At 48.3% G+C, this 20,619-nt stretch overlaps 1 protein-coding gene across 3 annotated transcripts; it reads right to left on the minus strand.

Annotated features, from left to right (window-relative positions):
* Nucleotides 1-2,663: 2,663 nt before the first annotated feature.
* LOC123375451 (ovomucoid-like) lies at nt 2,664-17,312 on the minus strand. Of its 3 annotated transcripts, XM_045026332.1 has the most exons (6): nt 17,157-17,312; nt 16,589-16,634; nt 15,044-15,171; nt 14,853-14,898; nt 3,599-3,714; nt 2,664-2,905 (listed from the first exon to the last, which is right to left on the minus strand). In XM_045026332.1, exons 1-6 carry the CDS (start codon nt 17,297-17,299, stop codon nt 2,860-2,862), a joined length of 525 nt encoding a protein of 174 aa, XP_044882267.1. In that variant the 5' UTR covers nt 17,300-17,312; the 3' UTR covers nt 2,664-2,859. The 3 variants fall into 3 exon arrangements, 1 of the variants encoding a protein (XP_044882267.1); XR_006581455.1 differs by lacking the exons at nt 2,664-2,905; nt 14,853-14,898; nt 15,044-15,171; nt 16,589-16,634; nt 17,157-17,312 and adding exons at nt 3,805-3,933; nt 4,824-4,849; nt 6,364-6,441; nt 6,909-7,004 and having other exon boundaries at nt 3,595-3,714; XR_006581454.1 differs by lacking the exons at nt 2,664-2,905; nt 14,853-14,898; nt 15,044-15,171; nt 16,589-16,634; nt 17,157-17,312 and adding exons at nt 4,824-4,849; nt 6,364-6,441; nt 6,909-7,004 and having other exon boundaries at nt 3,686-3,714.
* Nucleotides 17,313-20,619: the final 3,307 nt, after the last annotated feature.

The raw sequence follows: 20,619 nt of genomic DNA on the forward strand, positions 1-20,619 counted from the left end.
ATATTTCTGGGAAGGGATCTCATTAGGAGACATGTTAACATCAGTGGTATGAGAGAGCATACAGCATGTGAACTTAGGATCCCCATAAGTGCACCTTGGCTGTCTGTCTGGAGGCATATAAAGGATGAGGTTTATTTGAGAGGAGTTGGCAAATGTGGGAAGAACCCAGTACAGTGTGTTGGAAAAATCTGGCAAGTTTAAACACAGTGTCTGGGACAAAATACCACCTATCTGCTTACATTTGGGATTGCTGGCTTTGCTTGACATATCAGGATCACTGCAGTCGCTGGCTAGATGCTTCCTAAGACTGCGTGAAATGGCAAAGTCTATACAAATCTCAGAGCAGATGGGACTTGCCATAAAACAAGCTGCCATTCGATGTGCTGAGTGTATTGCCAAAAAAATCATCTTTGTTCTGAATTGTAACAGCGATGCCCAAACAGAAGGAATATTGTCAGAGTGAGTGTTATGGACAAGCAGCCAGCGAGTTATGGACAGCAAGTCAGTCAGATTGCATCCTGCTAAATGTCCCAAAGGTTTGGATGCTTATCTGAATTAGGGGCTCAAACAGTGGTGTGATAGTGGAAAACGATTGCTGCCAGAGTCGCTTTCTTCTATCACTGAACAAGGCACTGTGAGTAAAGAGACAGCCACTCTCTCCTTCTGCTTCCCTGGCGAGCTTCTGCCCAGAACCAGCCCTAGCACCTGCCTGCCTTCCCACTACACATTTAAAGGAACAGCAGCACACATATTCCTCCCTCCCTCCCACCAGCTTGTTTACCTCTTTGTAGTAAAGAGGTTCCTAATCTTGCCGCTCCCTGTCCCTGGCCTAATGAGTTGCATATACAACCCAAAGCTGCGCCAATCCCTTCTTGCAGCTGTAAATGGGAGCTGTCCCAGAGCAGCCCCTCATGGCATAGGACAGGCCTGCAGGCACCCTGCCTCAGTTTCCCACAGTTCCAAAAATAATCCACCTACACCCAGAGTCTTTCAGAACAATAGTTCCCCTCTTTCAGGGACTAGCTTATTCTGATTAACTAGCTCCCTCACCCCCCAAGAGATCCCCTGTTAGATTCAGGGGTTCACAGCCCTCCATCCTGGGCTATGCCCTAGCTGAGTTGTTCTTCCTGGGAGAGGAAAGGGGCTTAGCAGCTTCCTCCTTTAATAAGCTTAGAACCTCTTTCTGAGTTACCTTCCCCCCACCGTCAGCTCCTCAGGTGCTTGATTCTACCCAGCTGAGTGTAACAGCCCCAAGCACCTGTCTGCACTGCCTGGGGGAGGGGAGCTTTGCCCTCTCTCCCTACACGGCTTTTGGTCCCAGATCCTCAAAGGCATAAAGGCCCCTAACTCCCACCCATGAGGCTCTTGCCCATAGAACCAGAGACTTTAAGGTCAGAAGGGACCATTATGATCATCTAGTCTGACCTCCTGCACAAGGCAGGCCACAGAATCTCACCCACCCACTCCTGTAACAAATCTGTGTCTGAGCCATTGAAGTCCTCAAATCATGGTTTAAAGACTTCAAGGTGCAGAGAACCTTCCAGCAAGTGACCCGTGCCCCATGCTGCAGATGAAGGTGAAAAACCCCCAGGGCTTCTGCCAATCTGCTCTGGAGGAAAATTCCTTCCCAATCCCAGATATGGTGATCAGCTAAACCCTGAGCACGTGGGCAATTAATGCCCAGATTTTGGCCCCACTGTGATCCACAACCCCCCATTCAGCTGCCGCCTACTTTTGCAGGTGCCTAAACTCACTGGGCACCTCAATTTCCCTAGGCACCCACATTTCTGTGCCTGGGCACATCCTGCAGCCTCAGACAGGTGCCTGTGCCCCTATCTCCTGCCTAGCCCCTGGTGTGATCCCCGAGCTGGGGGAGGCCTGTCTCCCTTGTGGGGCATGGCTCAGCATGCCTCACTCCACACAAAACAGCAGGGGTGAAGGGGACCTCCCTCGTAACCGCTAGCCCAGGTGTGAGGGTCTCCCCTGGGATGGGAGGGAACCATGCTGAATTGTCCCGTCTGCCAGATGAGTAGAGGGGTTTGAACAGGGGGTTCCCACCTTTGAGAAAAGGCCCTTAGTCTCTGGACTATGGGCTGGTCTTATGTGAGGGTGTCTCAGTCTCCCCTGTTTAAGTTGCTCCACTTTGTGTTAATTATGAATTGGACCAGAGTGAGAGAGACTGACTCTGTAGTTAGCACCTGCCCTGGCCTGAGAAGTGGGGAACCCCGGTTCAAATCCCTTTGGCTCATCAAGCAGTGGAGGGAATTGAGCCAGGGTCTCTCTCTCTCTCGTTACCATTGTATCTGCTGACAATCTCTAGTGGTAAGACAAGACACCCATGGGACAGATGGGGAACTGAGCCACAAAGTGACTTGGCCAAGGTGACACAGGGAATATGTGGCAAAGGTGAGAATTATTAATCCCTGTCCAGCCGGCTCCTAGGCGAGCTGTTCTCTCAGAGACACTGATCTAGGACTTAATCAATTGGGCCACAGCCCTGGGTGTGGTTCCTGCTCAGTTTTTGATGGACTTGTCATTTTCTTCTCTGGAAAAGGAAATGTGACGCTGTAGTACAGAACTCGCCCATAAATTGGGCCCCCTGGTGCACATTGCTGGTATTACACACGCTAGTCTCGCACTGTCTCACTTCAGCTCTTCTGTGTTTGTGACGGGAAAAGGAAACAGTCAAAAAATTCTGCTGAGTTTACTTTATTGGACAAGCAAATTGGAGACACTGTCGTCACCGGCAGCTCCTGGGGAGGGGGCGCGTGGAGACCGTGGCTGGGAGCAGCGATCTGCAGCGGTTGGTGGAGAGTGAAAGCAGAAGGGCAGCTTTCAACACTCAGCAGTGAGGAGGCTTCAGCATTTTCCAAGATGCTTCAATCGAATACTTCCCTGACTTTTCCTATAAAAGGAGCAAAACAGACTCAGGTGCCGCTGGGGATAAGAGACGTTTAACTCAGTGCCACAGACACAGGCTAGGACCTGGCACCTGGGAACAGCCCAGCTTGTCTGTCTCAGACACTGGCCAATTCCTGATGCATCAGAGGAAGGTTCAAGCCCCCTTTTAACTTCTTGCCTGAGGCAGAGCGGTCTGGACAGGAGGGGGCTTTGGCTTTTCCTTTAGGGTTTTAGACCTTGTTCCACAAAGACAGTCAGTCTGAGCCCATTCAAACTTTGAATTAACATTTTTGCTGTGGTGCAGGTGGCTCCCACAGGCCTGGAAACCCTGTAGACCCCTCTCCTGATGTTCTCAGAGGTGCCGTTCACCCCTTGCGGAGGTGAGGCACAAGAGGCCGGGCACCAAGGCAGTTCACAAAAGAAGGCTCAGAAGAGACTGAACTGGGGGCACAGGCTGTGTGCCAACTCCCTGCATGCCTGGATTTCATTCAGGGAGCAGAAACAGCTTCCAGTGAATTTTGATTCCTCCGGGTCTGCTCTGGGTGAAACGCTTCACTGAGAAAACCTCTCACTGGGCCAGAATTATAGACTGGTCCATAGAAGCAGAAGCAAAATGGAGAGAGGGCCTCCCGCATGGGAAGAAAATCGGGAAGTCAGAGCAGCTCTACTCATTTTAGTGACTGTTGCTTCCACTTACTTGACGGCCTTGCAGAAGGAACATTTGTTGCCGTATGTCATGCCATCAGTGCCACAGTGGGGGTCGGACTCCCTTGTGCAGTACATGCCGTCATCCATGAACTCCTTGCAGTCAACCTGCAAAAGTAATGATAAAACCCATTAAAACTCTTTCCCCCGCCCCCTTCGTTTTCTTCCATGGCTCTGATAATCAATTGACTCACTTACTCTAGTCTTTCTACTGAGAGGAGTTAAAACAGCAGCAAGGGCGCTGCCCGCTCCCTGGAGAGAGAGATCCTTCCACGACCAACAGATGTGGCATCAGAAGGAGCATCTCCGCAGGGCTGTAAGCACCTACTTATGAAGAAGAAATTCTGGTTTCCCAAACAGGTTGGCCCTGTCATGTCGGAAGCAAATAGATATCAACACTCTTAAAACCAATCAGCCTCCAGTGTGGCTAGCTCCCTGCGGATCGGAGCCAGACTGGCCCAGCTGAGTGCACCGACCTTTCCGAGGCATTCAGAAACTGGGTGAACAAGCTCAAGTCGTGCAGCTTCCATTTATTAGGAAAGGTTAAGACCGGAATCGGTATAACATAACTCTCGGTACCTTCCCACCGGATGGACAAGCGAATTAGAGTTTGTGAATGTCTCCAACATGACAGTGAGTCAATTGGATTCTAATCACATCGTACAGCTGGTCTGGCTTTGGTCACGTTCCAGTAATTGACTCTGCTCTTGGGCCATAAATAGCCGTCGTAGTTAGGGTGACCAGACAGCAAGTGTGAAAAATCGGGACAGGGGGTGGGGGGTAATAGGAGCCTATATAAGAAAAAGACCCCAAAATCGGGACAGTCCCTATAAAATTGGGACATCTGGTCACCCTAGTCGTAGTACCTCTCTGCAGTGTCGCTCCCCTGGGAGAAGACTGGGCAGTGGGGCTAGAGCGAAAAGGAGCAGCGTGACTGCTCTGGAGTACATGCTGCCGACACTGTGGTGTGCTGAGCCTGCTCAGGTCTCATCACATAGACAGTCCATCTTGTGAGTCTGCCTGTGTCCCACAGCCCAGCTATATAATTGCATCCCATACACAAGGCTACATTGCCATGAGCGCTGGGGGAGCCTGGAAGCACCCATCGGTTCCCCCTTTCTTTTAGGCTTTTCCAAGGCCTGAGCTTTTCCTTACAAAGCCATGTCTCTGGAACTGGGAGAAAGTGCAAAGTCAGAAGCAGAAACAGTTACACTAACCTGGCTCCCGTCTTGACTGGCCACATCTGAAACAAAAACACAGAGAGACAAGATTTTACAAAGCCACCAACTGTCTGAGAGAAGCTGAGTGAAAGTTGAGTCAATTTACAAAAATCTTGAAATTACAGTATTTTCCTTAATATGATCTCCTGCAATACAGACTGCGTGTGTGGGGACGGGAGGGTTAGTCAATCAATGATCGGAATTGTTGTACAGGATTTTATTAATTGACCAAAAATATTAAGTGACTTATTACAACCACTCAGCTGTTGCATTGCATCATGGGTACATTCAGCAGTCTCCTTGGGGTGCTAGCTAACCCCTGCGGCAAGACAGCAATTGCAGCAGTGCTTAGCAGGCAAAGGGTTAAAAGGGAAGTTAAAAAATATATTTTAAGCTCTGTGAGTATTTTAGGTTGCAGCAGGTCTGAATAACTGAAGATGGCTGGTGTTGTCTGTGGCTTCTGAGTGCATGGAGCGGAGACAAGGTCCCTGGTAGGGGGATGGAAAATTAGCCAGTCCAGGTGGTCAGCTTTAGACTCCTGGTCAGTCCTGTAGCCAGCAGTTCATCCCATGACTGCTTCCTCTGGGTCAGGACACAGGGAGACCCTGTGCAGGGATACTGAGCAGGACTAGCTGTGCTTAGATTCTTCCTGAGCCAGCCAGGAGGAACCATAGCAGCTGTCTGTTTCCATCAGCCTCAATAGACAATCACTCCCCTTTCTGTTTCCTCAGCCCCAGACAGCCTGCAGTCAAGCTCTCGACCTGAATCCTTATTTCCAGCTGGGGGACATTGCAATGGCTTTAAGGAGGAATCTCCCAGCTGGGGGGTAGGTTAATGTAGGATCCTGGGGGCCAAGGTCATGCACTTGGTGCTTGAACCCGCATAAAGGAAGGGCTCGGACTCAGGGCGGCTCCAGTTTTGCCTCCCACGAGACAGGGCTGCCATCGCCTCTCACTGCTGCTTCCCCGCTGTTGCCAGGTTAGCGATTTTGTCGTTAGCTCTGGTGACTTTTGGGCCTGCTTGAGCTTCTTCCAGCTTTGCTGCGACACGTCACGAAACTGCCGCTTGTAATGAAATCGGGCGACTTTGGCTAGATCCTTTGACGGAATCACTACGTCAGCAACACTGGGGAAGGCAGGGCTGAGGAGATGAGAGCTGGGGGGGCAGGGAGGGTTGCCTGGGGGGGCTGGGGTTAGGCGGGGAGGGCACAGGAGAGAGCAAGGGGGTGTTGGGCAGGGAGAGGGCAGAGGGCATTTTGGTTGTCGGGGAAGCAGGTGGGTCTGTGATTGGTGGGCAGAGGGACTCGTGGTCAGCCAGAGGAGGGGGAATGGAGGGTGCCTGGAGAGAGGGCAGGTGGGCTCCGTGAGGGGCATCTGGAGGGTCCCCATTCCCTCACAAGGAGCTGAGTGGCTCTGGTGGGGAGGCAGCCCCGGGCTGCTCCCGGCTGCTGGCCCCGGAGAACTCGGCTGCGGGATGCTTCTCTGGGGCGGACGATGCAGTGTAGGCCTTACCCCGCCCCTCTCGGGGTTTTCTGTACCTGGAGGAGCAGGTCCCGGTGGAAGGGGCTCAGCCTGGCTGGAAGGTGCCCGGTGTGAGCAGGAGATATGGCGGCTCTCTGCTCCGGAAGGAGAGACGGCACTGAGCCGAGGTCTGGACTCTGGGGGGTCCTCCTGGCCCCAGGGAGACCCCCCCACCCCTAGACCCAGCTCTCCACTACAGAAGGAGAGACGGCGGCTTGGCAATCAGAAGTACCAGAACACTATTGTGCTGGCATGACACGGGCACTGCCCTAACACTCCTCCTCCCCGGGCCGCCAAGGACTCAGCATCTCATGACACCCATGCCTGGCACAGGCAGCTTGGCTGGAGCCTCAGACATCCAGCCGGTCACTCCTGGCTGCCAGGAGCCACTGGTGCCCCTGCCCTGCAGGTACCAGCCAGGCAGCCACTCTGCCTCCCCTCCCCACCCAACTGCCCCCTAAATAGCCATCCCTGCTTCTCCCCCACCCGCCCACCCAGCACTCCCTAGACATCCTAGCCCACTCCCCTCAGAAACCCCAGTTACCCATCCACCCAATCCAACCTGCGCTAGCAATTTTTATGCCGCTCTATGTTTTATCACTGCTGCTTCGGGCAGGCTATGTGGTACTGGGGCCTGTGCTTTAAGGGCTGAGCTTCCCAGAGACAGAGACTGGGCAGGGCATTGTGACAGCCTTGTTGTCATGCTGGGCCAGCTGGACACAGAATAAAGCAGAGCTCTGGAGAGCAGCGTGAGTCCCAGCTGATCATTGAACACCACAGGCTGTGTTGACCATAAGCTGCAGTTTATGTCTCTGTGCAAATCTTTTGGAAATTAGCTCAAGAAATACTTTGCATAAAATGTCACAGGTGGAATGTGATGAGACTCATCAGCTGTGCCCTCAGATGCCTGTTTGGCTTGTATAAGACCACAGGGCCTTCTGGTGTCCTCCTCCTCTGGAGCAGGCAGCTCCACACCTCTGGTAGATCTCTGCCCTAATTAAGTTTCACTTTGAGCTGGGTGAATAAGCCATGATCAGTCCCTTATTCCGAGCCTTTCCCCTCTCTTTGTCCATGCACAGCCTATATTAGCAGAAATCCGTGCTGCATTATTTGCTCAGTTTCAATTTTATCTCACCCCTGACATCCAGTAATCAAGGCTCCCTTGGGCTAGAAATGTTAGCCAGGGTACGTACAAACGGCAGGAAGAGTTACTCACCAGAGAAGAAGAAGAAAAGAGACAGGCCAAGTAGCACAAAGAAACCTGTTGTCTTCATGGCTGTTTAATGCAAGGCCAACAGGCTGCTCAGTAGATGCTTTCTCAGCAATAAACCCACAGAGAGTGCTCATGTATCTGCCTCTCCATCTCTTTATATACAACCGGGCATGTTCACATTCCTCACCTGCATTATGAAAACTTTCTCCCTCTCGTTCCTCAAGGTTTCTCAAGTAATCATTGGCTCTAGGAACCAGCTGCCATTTATGAGGCTCCGTCCCAGGCGTTAGGAATGTTGCCCTATCCACATCAAACCCAGAGAACAGGGTTAAGTATGCAAGTCACACGCTATGGCTTGTAAATGGCTCCGCCAATGGTAATCTCCCTTTCTCCAATAATCACAGGATTCTCACAAGGGAGAACTTTCAAAGCAGTGACTCAGGAGGGAGGCTAGTAATTGTCCCGCTACAGGGGCCCTTCCTGAGTCCCTGCAGTGGGGTTTTGCAGCGCAGCTGGCTGGCTCTTCAGGGACATGTAGAAAGTGACTCACACCAGGAGAATGGAGTGGGTGTGAAACCAGTTATTTGGTGCATCCTTTCTATTTTGGAAGTCAAGACTACATTTGTTCAGCTAGGGTGGAGAGAGGCAGCGTAAAGTGACATGATGTTCCTCCTTCAGCTATTTAAACTAGGGCTATATATTGTTTTTCAGTTCTCCTAAAACATGAGAGCACATCCTGGCCCCAGTCCTACCTTAGGTGTCAGCAAGAAGGGACATGCTGGAGAATCAGATGAGCTGGGCTCTTTGCCCAGCTCTTTCCACTTACTCTCTGTGCAGCCTGGGACCCAGCACAGACATTCAGTTTGCCCATCTGTACAAAGGGGATAACACGTCCTTTGAGACAAGAAACGTTATGTATCGGTTTCATTTGCCCATGTCAGACAGACAGTTTCACTGAAGACAATGGGGCTTCTTGCATAAGGACATAGCAGAGTGAGATCTAGTCTCTTTTGGTTCCTGGCACCTGTATTGTCACATGGTGCCTTTGGATGCAAGCGGTTAGAGGAATCACATTAGCAAGGAAGAGCTGTTGTCAGGTCAGTTCAACCAGGAATGGAAAGTGGTTCATGCAGTGATGCCATTGCTAACGGCTCTGAAAGCCCTCCAAGAATTACAATGACGGGGAAAGGATTTCACAATGTATAAACCTGCCACTGAAATCAGAAGTGGGCTGGATCCAAACCTCAGATCCCAACGCTCCTAAAACAAGGGCAGAGTATTTACCATAGAGTAAGTCACAGTTAAATATGCCATGTGTGAACTGCTAAGCCACCTTTGAACTACCAGGCAATGGTGTTGTGCACTGACAGATAATATCGGCACTAAGTCGTTAGTATGACGATCTGCGTGAGGACAGAAGGGTTTTTTTTTGGTTTCCTTAGCACCAGCCAGGTCTTCATACAATAAAGCAAAGAGCTGCTCAAAGATAGGTCAGTCCATGATGCTGCCCAATGGGATTTGGGGGTAGAGGCTGAAGTGAAGAGTGCCCCATAACACAAACATTCCCTGAAAAAATCCAAGACAGGTTTGAAATGCATCTGGTTTCGGTGCAGCTAAAAAAAACTTGCGTTTGTTTAAGTCTTTTGAAATGTAATTATTACTCCTCTGCCAGTGCAGATGCCTCTTAGACATTTGCAGAGACGCTGGATGGTGGCAGAGGAAACTTTGCCAAAGCCTATAAAAATGTCATCAAAGTGGAGCTGGCTAGCACTGGTAAATTACCCTGGTGTCAATCACACGTGATGTTTGTTGAGTGTGTTGTGATAATGTCTATGAAACAAGACATTACATGAGGACAGTAGGAGGTAAACAAAGGGAATATTTGCATTAAGACACTCACATACTTGAGGAAAACTACAGTAGCCATGTGTTCTGTCCTTCTAGGTCACCCATCACCATGGCATCTGAGCACCTCAGTTCCTTACAACCCACCCGGATCAGAGTTTATCCTGTGATTGAGCATGCCTGGATTGAGCAGAACATTAAGAACTGTGCCCTAGGAAGCAATCCTCCATGGGCTGAGTGCAGGACTAGACTAGAGAACCAATCAAGTCTTGCCAGCTGAATGATGGTTTTTTTCATCTTTCCCAGCAGCATCTGGAACTGGCCACTGGCTGCTCTGATCCAGTGTAGAAATTTCTAGCTCTCTAATTTGTTTGGGAGTGTCTGACCTGAGAGAGAAGGTTTGAAGATTGAGGGCCAGACTCTCAGCGGGGGAAATGGGTGTAGCCCCACTGAAGTAAGTCTGACCCTGAGTTCTTACCGCGCTGTGGCCAAGTCCCTACAGAGTCAGCCAGTCACGTGGGCGATGGTAGCACAGGTCTCTGAACTGCCTTGTGGTGGCACAGCCGTGTGAGCTGTCCAGACTAGCTGGGGGCCCATGCACCACCGCTCTGCTGACTCACACACTGCTCTTCCCTGAGCCTCTCGCAGGCCGCATGGGGCCATGGGCGCCTGCCTCCCTCAGAACCTGTGACACAGCAGAGTCAGTGGGGGCACCCTCAGAGTGGCAGACGGGGAGGGCAGCCCTGGCGACTCCCGCCTCAGGTTTGTGATTCAGATTCACAGATTCAACATGATTCACAGTTGGAGAGAGTTCCCTGCCATGCTCATGTCTCCACTCTTCCCCAAGGAAGCTACATCCCTGTTAGCCGATCAGGAGCCACGGTAACCCACAGCCCACCTCTCCCCTGTAGACTTGGTGATAGTGCTGCCAAGCACACGAGGCAGAGCATGGTATAGTGCTTTCCCAAGCAGCCTGCGGAATGCTGGCAGCAGAGCCCAGAGCAGACACCGATTCCTCATTTCCCCCACTGGCAATGGCTCCTTCTGTCCATTCTGACATGACAGCTCTACCTGTTCCCATTGCCCGGGGTGAAGGAAGGGTACGAATGCTCCCAAAACCAGATTTTATATTGCATTGAATTATTGATAAACTGGAAATATGGAGAATGCTGAGTTACTAGGTCTTCTACTGAAAATTGTGTCGTTTTAATTCTGGAAGGAGGGAGACAGCAGCCTAGCCCATGGAGGGAGGAGGCTGGACTGTTGCTATGCCAAGGAACGGAGTAAGCAAGGCCAGGAAGGGGGATTGGAAGTCCCAGATTGGACTCTCCAGTGCATGCATCAGCTGCACAGCAAGTGAGTGGAAGGCGGAGAAAGGAAAAAGAGGTGAGAAGGCATCAGATCAGGCAGGATGTTGTGATGGGTTGAATCACAGAAACCCCCTTGGGAACTGTCAAATGCTGTGCCAAGACTACTTCTGCCCCTGCTTTCCCTGCCAGCTCGGGACCCCAGCACCCTGTCTTGCTGAGCCAGGCACGCCCATCTGCTCCAACACAGACCCAGGGTCTGAATTCCTTGCCCCAGAGCTGCAGGTTTACCTGAAAGCAGCTCACAGAAGGGTTCCTGTCTTTAACACTCAGATGCCCAACTCCCAGTGGGGTCTAAACCCCAAATAAATCTGTTTTACCCTATATAAAGCTGATGCAGGGTAAACTCATAAATTCTTCGCCCTCTATAACACTGATAGAGAGAGATGCACAGCTGTTTGCCCCCCCCCAGGTATTAATACATACTCTGAATTAATTTATTAATAAGGAGAAAGTGATTAAACACAGAAAGTAGGATGTAAGTGGTTCCAAGTAGTAACAGACAGAACAAAGTAAATCACCAAGCAAAATAAAATAAAATACACAAGTCTAAGCCTAATACAGTAATACAACTGAGTACAGATAAAAATCTCACCCTCAGAGATGTTTCCATAAGTCTCTTTCACAGATTGGATGCCTTCCTAGTCTGGGCACAATCCTTTCCCCTGGTACAGCCCTTGTTCCAGCTCAGGTGGTAGCTAAGGGATTCCTCATGATGGCTCTCTTTGCTCTGTTCCACCCATTTATATATCCTTTGCATAAGGCGGGAATCCTTTGTCCCTCTGGGTTCCCACCCCTCCTTCTCAATGGAAAGACACCAGGTTAAAGATGGATTCCAGTTCAGGTGACATGATCACATGTCACTGCAAGACTTCATTACCCACTTGCCAGCACACACGTCTACAGGAAGACTTGCAAGTACTGTAAAACAGAGCCATCTGCAGTCAATTGTCCTGGTTGATAGGAGTCATTAAGATTCCAAACCAACATTAATGGTGGAATCTCCTTCCTTAGAGGTTTTTAAGGTCAAGCTTGACAATGCCCTGGCTGGGATGATTTAGTTGGGGTTGGTCCTGCTTCGAGCAGGGGGTTGGACTAGATGACCTCCTAAGGTCCCTTCCAACCCTGAGATTCTATGATTCTATGATTAATGGCCCACCCTTTGCATAATTACAATAGGCCCTCAGAGTTACATTTCATATTTCTAGTTTCAGATACAAGAGTGATACATTTATACAAATAGGATGACCACACTCAGTAGATTATAAGCTTTGTAATGATACCTTACAAGAGACCTTTTGCATGAAGCATATTCCAGTTACATTAGCATATTTTCATAAAATCATATAGAACGTCACATTTGTCACCTCACGGGGGATGGAGGGGGGGTTCTTTTGTCTGCATGCTCTTTAGCCGACTCGGGCGCACTGAGATGGCAGGTTGATACGTATCACTCTCACTCATGCAGGTCAAAATTCATGCCACTGCCTCTGTCACACACGCTCACCGACAGATGTTTTCATCGTTTTCACACTCCCAGTAGGGCAAAATGGTACGAGGCACACACGACTCACAGCCTCACCCTGGAGTGCCATTGTAAGACACAGGCATCAGTTAAGCAAAGAGCCCGAGGTCTACGGGCTACAGTCAACCCCCACAAGCCAGGGGCGGGGAGGAGAAACTACAGTTTTAGTAATTTATATCACAGGTGCCGACTTTACAATGTGCCGGGGGGTGCTTGATCCCCGGCTCTGCCCCAGGCCCCGGCCCCACTCCACCCCCTCCCCCAAGGCTCCATCCCCACCCCCCTCTTCCCGCCCAGTTCCACCCCCTCCCGCGAGCATGCTGCATCCTCGCTTCTCCCCATTCCCCCCAGATCCTCCTGCACAACGTGAAACAGCTGATTGCAACAGGTGGGAGGCACTGGGAAGGGGTAGCATCCACCATTTTTTCCCCTGTGGGTGCTCCATCCCCGGAGCACTGACAGAGTCTGTGCCTATGATTTATATCAGAGGTTCTCAAACGTTTGTACTGGTGACCCCGTTCACACAGCGAGCCTCTGAGTGCGACTCCCTCCCCTCCCCCCCCCACTTATACATTAAAAACACTTTTTAATATATTGAACACCAGTACAAATGCTGGAGGCGAAGTGGGGTTTGGGGGTGGAGGTTGACAGCTCGAGACCCCCCACCTAATAAGCTCGCGACCCCCAGTTTGAGAACCCAAAGCAGAAAGCGAGTTGCTGCATGAACGCCAGTAAGAGGCCCCCTAGTGCATGTTACTGGCGTTACGCTTTCTGTTCTCATGGAGACAGACTCAGATTCCAAGGCCCGAAGAGACCAGAGTATCATTTAGTCTGATCTCCTGCACATCTCAGGCCACAGAACCTCACCCACCCACTCCTATCATAGCCCCTAACCTCTGGCATCCTCCCTTGCATCTCATTCCCCTCCCCCCCCACACACGTGTTAGTATTACTAATCAGGTTTATTACAGTCATACGGTACCTAAGGGCCAGGACCCTGGAGGCCATAACACCTTGCCCAAAGAACAAACTGAGGCAAAGAATGCTGCTGAGTTTACTTTATTGATCCAGCCAACAGAGAGACCGAGAAGCCCTGTGAGCTGCCAGAGCCTGGGGTGAAGGGAGAACGTATTTCATTGCAGGGCTCTGCTAGCAGAAAGTGCAAGCAAAAGGGCCGCTCTCAGCTCGGCACCACTGGGGATTCGGCATTCTCCATACCGCTTGAGGTGACGTTTTCTGTTACTTATTCTGGAGAGACGAGAGAGAGACTGATTAGCAAGGAGTAGCCCTGGAGGAATAGCCTCCCCATTACTGCTAACAAGCTAAAATACAGAGCACTTCTCTGATGCTTGGTCCCTTTTCCTTGCTGCTTGTGACAGTCATTTCATGCCAGCCAGTGCGAGGGGTTTGGAAAGGGACTGATAACTTTTCAATGCTTCGGCTACAAACCCAGTTTAAATCTCGATAGGTGAGGGGCGCAGGAGGACCGAGGGCCAGTAACAGGGGACCTGGACTGAATTCTAAGGGAAGCGGAAGAGAAATGAGACTCATCTGGGCTAAGCAGCTGTAGTGTTTGTCTCGGCTAGGGGGTTATGTAGAATGCAGGTGGACCTGAAGAGAGAGAACCAGGTTTCAAGAGGGTGCTAGATTTGTGAGGGGTGATGGGGGTGCTCTGGGATGCAAGCAGAGTTGGGGGGATGCAGGACAAACATCAGCATGCTGTCATGCCCAAACAAACAAAAGGAAGTATTTCTTCACACAACATGCAGTCAACCTGTGGAACTCCTTGCCAGAGGATATTGTGAAGGCCAAGACAATAATGGGGTTCAGAAAAGAACTAGATAAGTTCATGGAGGATAGGTCATAGAATCATAGAATATCAGGGTCTGAAGGGACCTCAGGAGGTATCTAGCCCAACACCCTGCTCAACGCAGGACCAAACCCAACTAAATCATCCCAGCCAGGGCTTTGTCAAGCAAACATGGGGAAGGTGGAGAAGAGAAACAAAGGGACACATTACATAAATAGCTACTTTCCTCAGCTGCCCCTAAGCCTGGCCATCGTCCCTGGGCCAGTTCATGGTTGGGGTTGGTATGCAGCAGAAGAGGGTCTTGAGAAAGGAGGACGAGACCTTGCAAATCAGACTGGGGAGGACCAAGGAATTATTGCTCATTGCTAGTCAATGCCTCTGATAATAATTGACTTGCCAGCTTTCTTTGTGCAGGAGGGGGGTGAGACGACATCTGCAGCAAAGCCCATTTTCCCAGTTGGAGGAGCAACCGATACCAGCCAATCCCAGTGTTTGTGGGTTTGGAGTTTTTCTGCACACGGAGGGGTGTGTTAGAGTCCCAGGGGTTACCCCATAACATTCTACAGCTCTGGGCTACTCTTAATGCGTGTCTCCTATCATATTCCCAGCCTTGTAGTCCAAGTGTGATGAAAGCGATATCAACACATCACAGCTATTTTCCTTCAGGTGGCCAGGCTGATGCACTGAATTTAATTTATGCCATCTATAAATATAAACAGTTAATAAGGCTGATGACTGGGCTTTACCTGGGGACATTCTTCATCTTTGTTCTGGTCAATGGCCGCTCCATTCCTTCAGGAAGAAAGCAAGGTTAGAGTGGATGAACACCAGGCAGCCTGTCAGGAATTCGATCACCTCGGCACACTCTAGGAACCAACATGATTATCTAAATGTCCACACATCGCTTTAATGGCCCAGCAGCTCTTGTGGCACTTACGCGACAGCAGAGCAAAAAGCACACTTGTTGCCATAGGTAACGCCGTCGGTGCCACAGATCGGGCTGTAGTCCATGGTGCAGGCAGCTTCCTGACCTGTGGGTGTTTTCACGTAGCCAGTGCAGTCAACCTGCAACAGTCACAAGGCAACATTTTCAACCTATACCAGGGGTTCTCAAACTCAGGGGGTTGCGAGGTTATTACCTGGGGGGTCACGAGCTATCACCCTCCACCTCAAACCCCGCTTTGCCTCCAGCATTTATAATGGTGTTATAAATTAAAAACACTTTTTTATATATTTAAGGGGTGGGTCACACTCAGTCTTGCTATGTGAAAGGGGTCACAAGTACAAACGTTTGAGAACTACTGACCTATACCCTCCCTTTCCTTCTTCTAGGGATCTGATTGTAACTGACTTGCTGTCTCTCTCCCCTGTCTACCGGGAGGAGGTACAAGAAGAGGAGAACAAGGCCAATTGTAGGAAGCAGAAAAGGCTGCGTGAAAGGCAAAGCTGAGGTCAGTGGTACTAATATCACAGGCAAGATACAATCCCCAGTAATAAGGTGTACAGTTCTGGAGTGAACAGAATGTACCATTCAAGGCAAAAATTATTGAAACTTCACGTTAGGATTTTTTGTTCAGAATGACATTTTGTTTCAATGTTTATATTCTATTACATTTTAGAATAAAATAGAAAATCAAACCTCAAAATTGAAACAAAATGTTTTAATTGACCTGAAACAATGTTGTGGGGGTTCTTGGAAAATTTTATTTTATGGGAAATTTCTAAATTCTTTGTTTTCATTCCAGTTTGGAACAAAAACAAATTTCAAAACTGCAGAATTTCCTGCAAAATGGAAATTCTTGTTGCTCCCAGCTCTGTTGCTAGTGCATTTGTAACACCGACAGACCCCAGTCATCGAACCTAACATCATAACATAAGAATGGCCCTACTGGGTCAGACCAACGGTTCATCTAGCCCAGTATCCTGTCTTCTGACAGTGGCCAATATCAGGTGCCTCAGAGGGAATGAACAGAACAGGGAATCATCGAGTGATCCATCCCCTGTCGCTCATTCCCAGCTTCTGGCAAACGGAGGCTAGGGACACCATCCCTGCCCATCCTGGCTAATAGCCATTGCTGGACCTATCCTCCATTAATTTATCTAGTTCTTTTTTGAACCCTGTTATGGTCTTTGCCTTCACAACATCCTCTGGCAAGCAGTTCCACAGGTTGATTGTGCATTGTGTGAAGAAATACTTCCTTTTGTTTGTTTTAAACCTGCTGCCTATTAATTTAACCTGGGACCTTTGGAGCTAAATGCATGAACCTCTACTGCATGAGATAAGAGCCACGTGACCCTTAACTAAGGCTGTAGCAGACTCATTAACCTCTAATTGGTCTTGGTGCCACTAGAGGGGACAGTACACCACACTCAGGAGGTGCGTGGGTTACACATTCATACTGACTCTATCATGAGGACATGCCATTGCTAATGTATCAGGAAGTAGGTTATAACAATGAACAGAGCAGATATTTGGCTATACCTGGACACACCTTCCATCATGCTTTTTGACAATGTTGTTGCCACGTCTTGAGAGAGAAAGAGAGAAGAGTGTGTGTGACAGAGGTTAGTTTGTGAGCACTTTGCAGGAATCTCACTCATTACACTCACTCTACAGTTCTACCATGCTGACACAATTAACCTAACTCCTTTAAATCAGATAGCTCCCAAGTGATCTCTGGTTGGAACCCCCGATCAGTGAATAACAGACTTACAAAAATGAGTCACAGAATCACATCAAGCCATCTCGTCCATCCGCACCCCAGTGGTGCTTATAGAATCATAGAATATCAGGATTGGAAGGGACCTCAGGAGGTCATCTAGTCCAACCCCCTACTCAAAGCAGGACCAACCCCAACTAAATCATCCCAGCCAGGGCTTTGTCAAGCCTGACCTTAAAAACCTCTAGGGATGGAGATTCCACCACCTCCCTAGGTAACCTATTCCAGTGCTTCACCACCGTCCTAGTGAAATAGTGTTTCCTAATATCCTATGGGCTTTTCTGTGCAGCTTTGTTGCTTTGGTTAATCAGAAGTTACTTAAGAACTTACAAGATTTCTCGGCAGAGCAAACACTCATTGGAGTATGTGATGCCATCACTGCCACAGACTGGGTCAACCATCCTGGGACAAGGAACTTTATTGGAAAGCACTTTGTAGAGACTGCAAAGAGGCTGCAAAAGCAACAATGTCATTTGGATGTGTCCTTTATTACAACATTACACCTGATAGCTCTGTGCTTTTCTGTGTATCCACTTTGCATTGTGGTCCTCCCCCATCTCTTTGCATGGGCCTCCCCCTTGTAGTTCCTTTAACAGAGACTTATAGGACATATGAGAATGTTTCCCCCCATTCTGAATGGGATGGGAAGGGGTGGTAATTGTCGTAGGTTCCTCTAGATCTCCTGCTATGGAGAGGAAGGAGAGGGCAGTGGATACCATGGGAGTGGCAGAGGGAGGGGGATTCTCACAGCCCTTTCTATGCTGTCTTCATTGTGACGCAGCTGCCCTATCAGAACAATGTCCAGACCTGAAGAAGGGCTCTGTGAAGCTTGAAAGCTTGTTCCTCTGCAGCCCATCCCCTCTTTTCACTTCCTCTCCCTGGGAGGGACCCCGCATTGTAATTTTGCCAGTAAAGGAAAGGGAACACCGGACTGGTTCAGCAAAAAGCATGAGGAGCCCTTGTGGCACCTTAGAGACTAACAAATTTATTTGGGCATAAGCCTCGTTCTTTTTGCTGATAAAGACTAATACGGCTACCACTCTGAAACTGGACTTCAGGTTATGATATTGTTTTCCAATCATAATGCTCTGACAATTGTTCTAGATTTCTCAATCTCTCCTGCTCTGGAGGGGAAGGAGAGCTCATTAGAGCAGGGTGAATAATGATTTTTTTTCCTGGTTTGTTGGTAATTTCAAAAAGTTATTTATAAGTGAAAAGGGGAGACGGATTGCAAGGAACAGCTTTCAAGCTTCACAGAGCTCTTATACCTGTATATAGTTTCAGTTTGGACCAAACTCCAAAATCGTCAGCATTTTTAGAAAATGGAAAAGGGAACTAAATATTTTGTTTTGATTTTAAGCATTTTAAATTTTTTTTGATGTTTAAAAATACAATTAGAGGGAAATTTGAAGTGAAAAGCCATTTCACGCTGAAAATATTTTGCTCAAAAAATGTTGAAATGAAATGTTCTGATTTTTTTCTGATTTTTTTAAATGAAAAATTCAACAAAACGGACACAAAGTCATTGAATGTTTGTGTCCTGAATCTGCATTTTTTAGCAAAAAATGTTTCAGTTGAAAAATGTTGCCAAGCTCGAAGTTCAGCACGTAGCATGTTCTCTGTGTTGTCTTTATTCTGACACTTGTTGCCTTCTGGGAGACAGTAAAGATTGAGACAAAATATAGGCCAGGATTTCAAATCTCAATTTCCTGCCATACCCTTCAAAGACATTATTGTATTAAGTTTCTGTATTGTTGTGGGCCAGGATTGTATGTAACGTCTCTGGGGGTGGATGTGCCAGATGTAAGACCTGGGAGTTCAAAAGACTGTATGGACAATGTGCCAGACAAGAATGGACTTTTGGGATGATAAGAGTGAAGTGGATTTCCTGGGGAATCCCCAGGGAGACATTAATGCAAATTCCCCAACTCTGGTTATGTAAAAATGCAGCCTTCTGAAATTATGCCCCGAGGAGAGGGTCATTGTCTGCTGATTACCTGTTACAGAAAGCGAGGATCAAAGACCTGAGCTGTATAAAGAAAGGGCTGATCTGCCCAGTCTGGGTGATGGTTTTGGATCTCATATGGATGAATGCATAACCATGGGGAAAACCCAGTCGTACCAGAGCCCTAAATTAAAGCTGGGGGTGACCAAGGAACTGCCTACGCCTCTGCGGGATTTGGGAGAAAACCTCCTTAGCCTCTTTTGAAAATCACCACCTATAGGTCTGTGTAGGTCTCTATGATGCCCACCACCCTCATGCAGCAAATATTCTCACATAGCCAAAACATTCAGGTAAAATGTAGTCTGCTGGTGGAAAATTAGAAACTAGAAAATGAGGTGATTTTCTTGGAATCGATCAATTTTATGAACTATTCACTGAAGTCCCTTAATTATATTCAGATGGTTGAAATTTTGTGTAGCTTTTAAAACAAAATGTAAGGAATACTTGATCACATGTGACACTATTATGCAATTGTGTTTGAACTAAAAAGCACATGGAATATATTAAATTAACAAGGGGCCTTGACAAATGCATTATGGATGAAATTGACCCCTCTGCACTAGGGCTTAAGTGGGCTTTAAGGGGTACATTGGCCTTGCATTGGCCCTCAATGCTGGGGTAAATTTCACCCTATATTATTAGTAGTTATTGTTTATTTTTATCAGCTGCACCATGTGGAAACAATGGCTCCAACTCCCAGGGATTCATTGTCTCAATTCTATAGCAAGGGAGTCATTTCACTGTTTGAGGCACCTCTATTCTTTCATTGGTGTTTGGTGTTTTTCCATATGTGTCTATCTGTGATTGACCTAGAGATCAGGGGGAAATGACAAAGAAGATCTGAAACTCACCTGACCTGCCCCAGTGGCAACACCTGGAACAAAAAACAGAGAAAAAAAGATAAAAACAAAGCAGCATCTTTGATAAACATCCATTAAGAAATATTAATCCTAAAGAACAACCAAATACACTATCTTAACCCTGGAAACCAACTGTTCTTTCCTGTATTGATGGCCACAGATAATATTATATCTTCTCTGAGTAAACATCAGATAATGTTCTAAGGCTGGAATTTTTTGAGTTTTTTAAATAAAAACAGAGTTTTTGGTTGCTCCTTAATGATGAAATTCAATGTGAACTTCGCCTCTGTGACCCACGAGTCCTGGGTTCAAGTAGGACTGAGGTGGTACAGAGGTGGCACAGGAATGAATTTCATCCAAGGAGAAATCCCGTACCAACCCCACTGTCTTGGAACTTTTCCCAGCACAAGCCACTAGCTCAGGGATACCTCTTCAAGGATGTGCATATATCACTGACTTCATCCATACATAGGCTTGGCTTCAAGAGGGCTAGAGATATCTGCCCAAGGGCGTTACACAGCCTACAACAAAATCAACTCACCAGAAAAATAGCTGAAAAGTGCCAGACCAAGCAGCCCAAAGACACCTCTTATCTTCATGGTGGAGGTGATGGTTGAGTGAGAGTCAAGTCTGTAGGTGCTCTGCCGAGAAGATGATGGTCCTCAGACTCCACTGCCAGCGCTCACTATATATATAATGTGTGAGGGTCCCCAACCTTGACTCTGACATCACCACCCTAAAGTCATTGTTTGCTCTGGAAGCTGGCGGATTTGTATTGAGGCTTGTACTGAGCTGTAAAGAATGTTTTCTTATCAGCGAGATGCCCAGGCGAATGCAATAAACACACAGACGGCACCCAGCTTGTTAACAAAGGGGCTTGCTTACAGTCAGCCCTTTGCTTTTCCTGGACAATGAGCACATTGTGTGT

The sequence above is a fragment of the Mauremys mutica genome, chromosome 8 (assembly GCF_020497125.1).
Source record: "Mauremys mutica isolate MM-2020 ecotype Southern chromosome 8, ASM2049712v1, whole genome shotgun sequence".
NCBI lineage: Eukaryota > Metazoa > Chordata > Testudines > Geoemydidae > Mauremys > Mauremys mutica.

What these genes read in the sequence shown, in the direction of transcription:
- LOC123375451 (XM_045026332.1), bottom strand. Translation starts at nt 17,299, where the DNA reads ATGACATTGTTGCTTTTGCAGCCTCTTTGCAGTCTCTACAAAGTGCTT. An exon ending in ATGATGGAAGGTGTGTCCAG is followed by an intron (nt 15,172 to 16,588) that starts GTATAGCCAAAT and finishes TGACTGTTGCAG; the next exon opens with GTTGACTGCACTGGCTACGT. An exon ending in AAGATGAAGAATGTCCCCAG is followed by an intron (nt 3,715 to 14,852) that starts GTAAAGCCCAGT and finishes TTACTTTTGCAG; the next exon opens with GTTGACTGCAAGGAGTTCAT.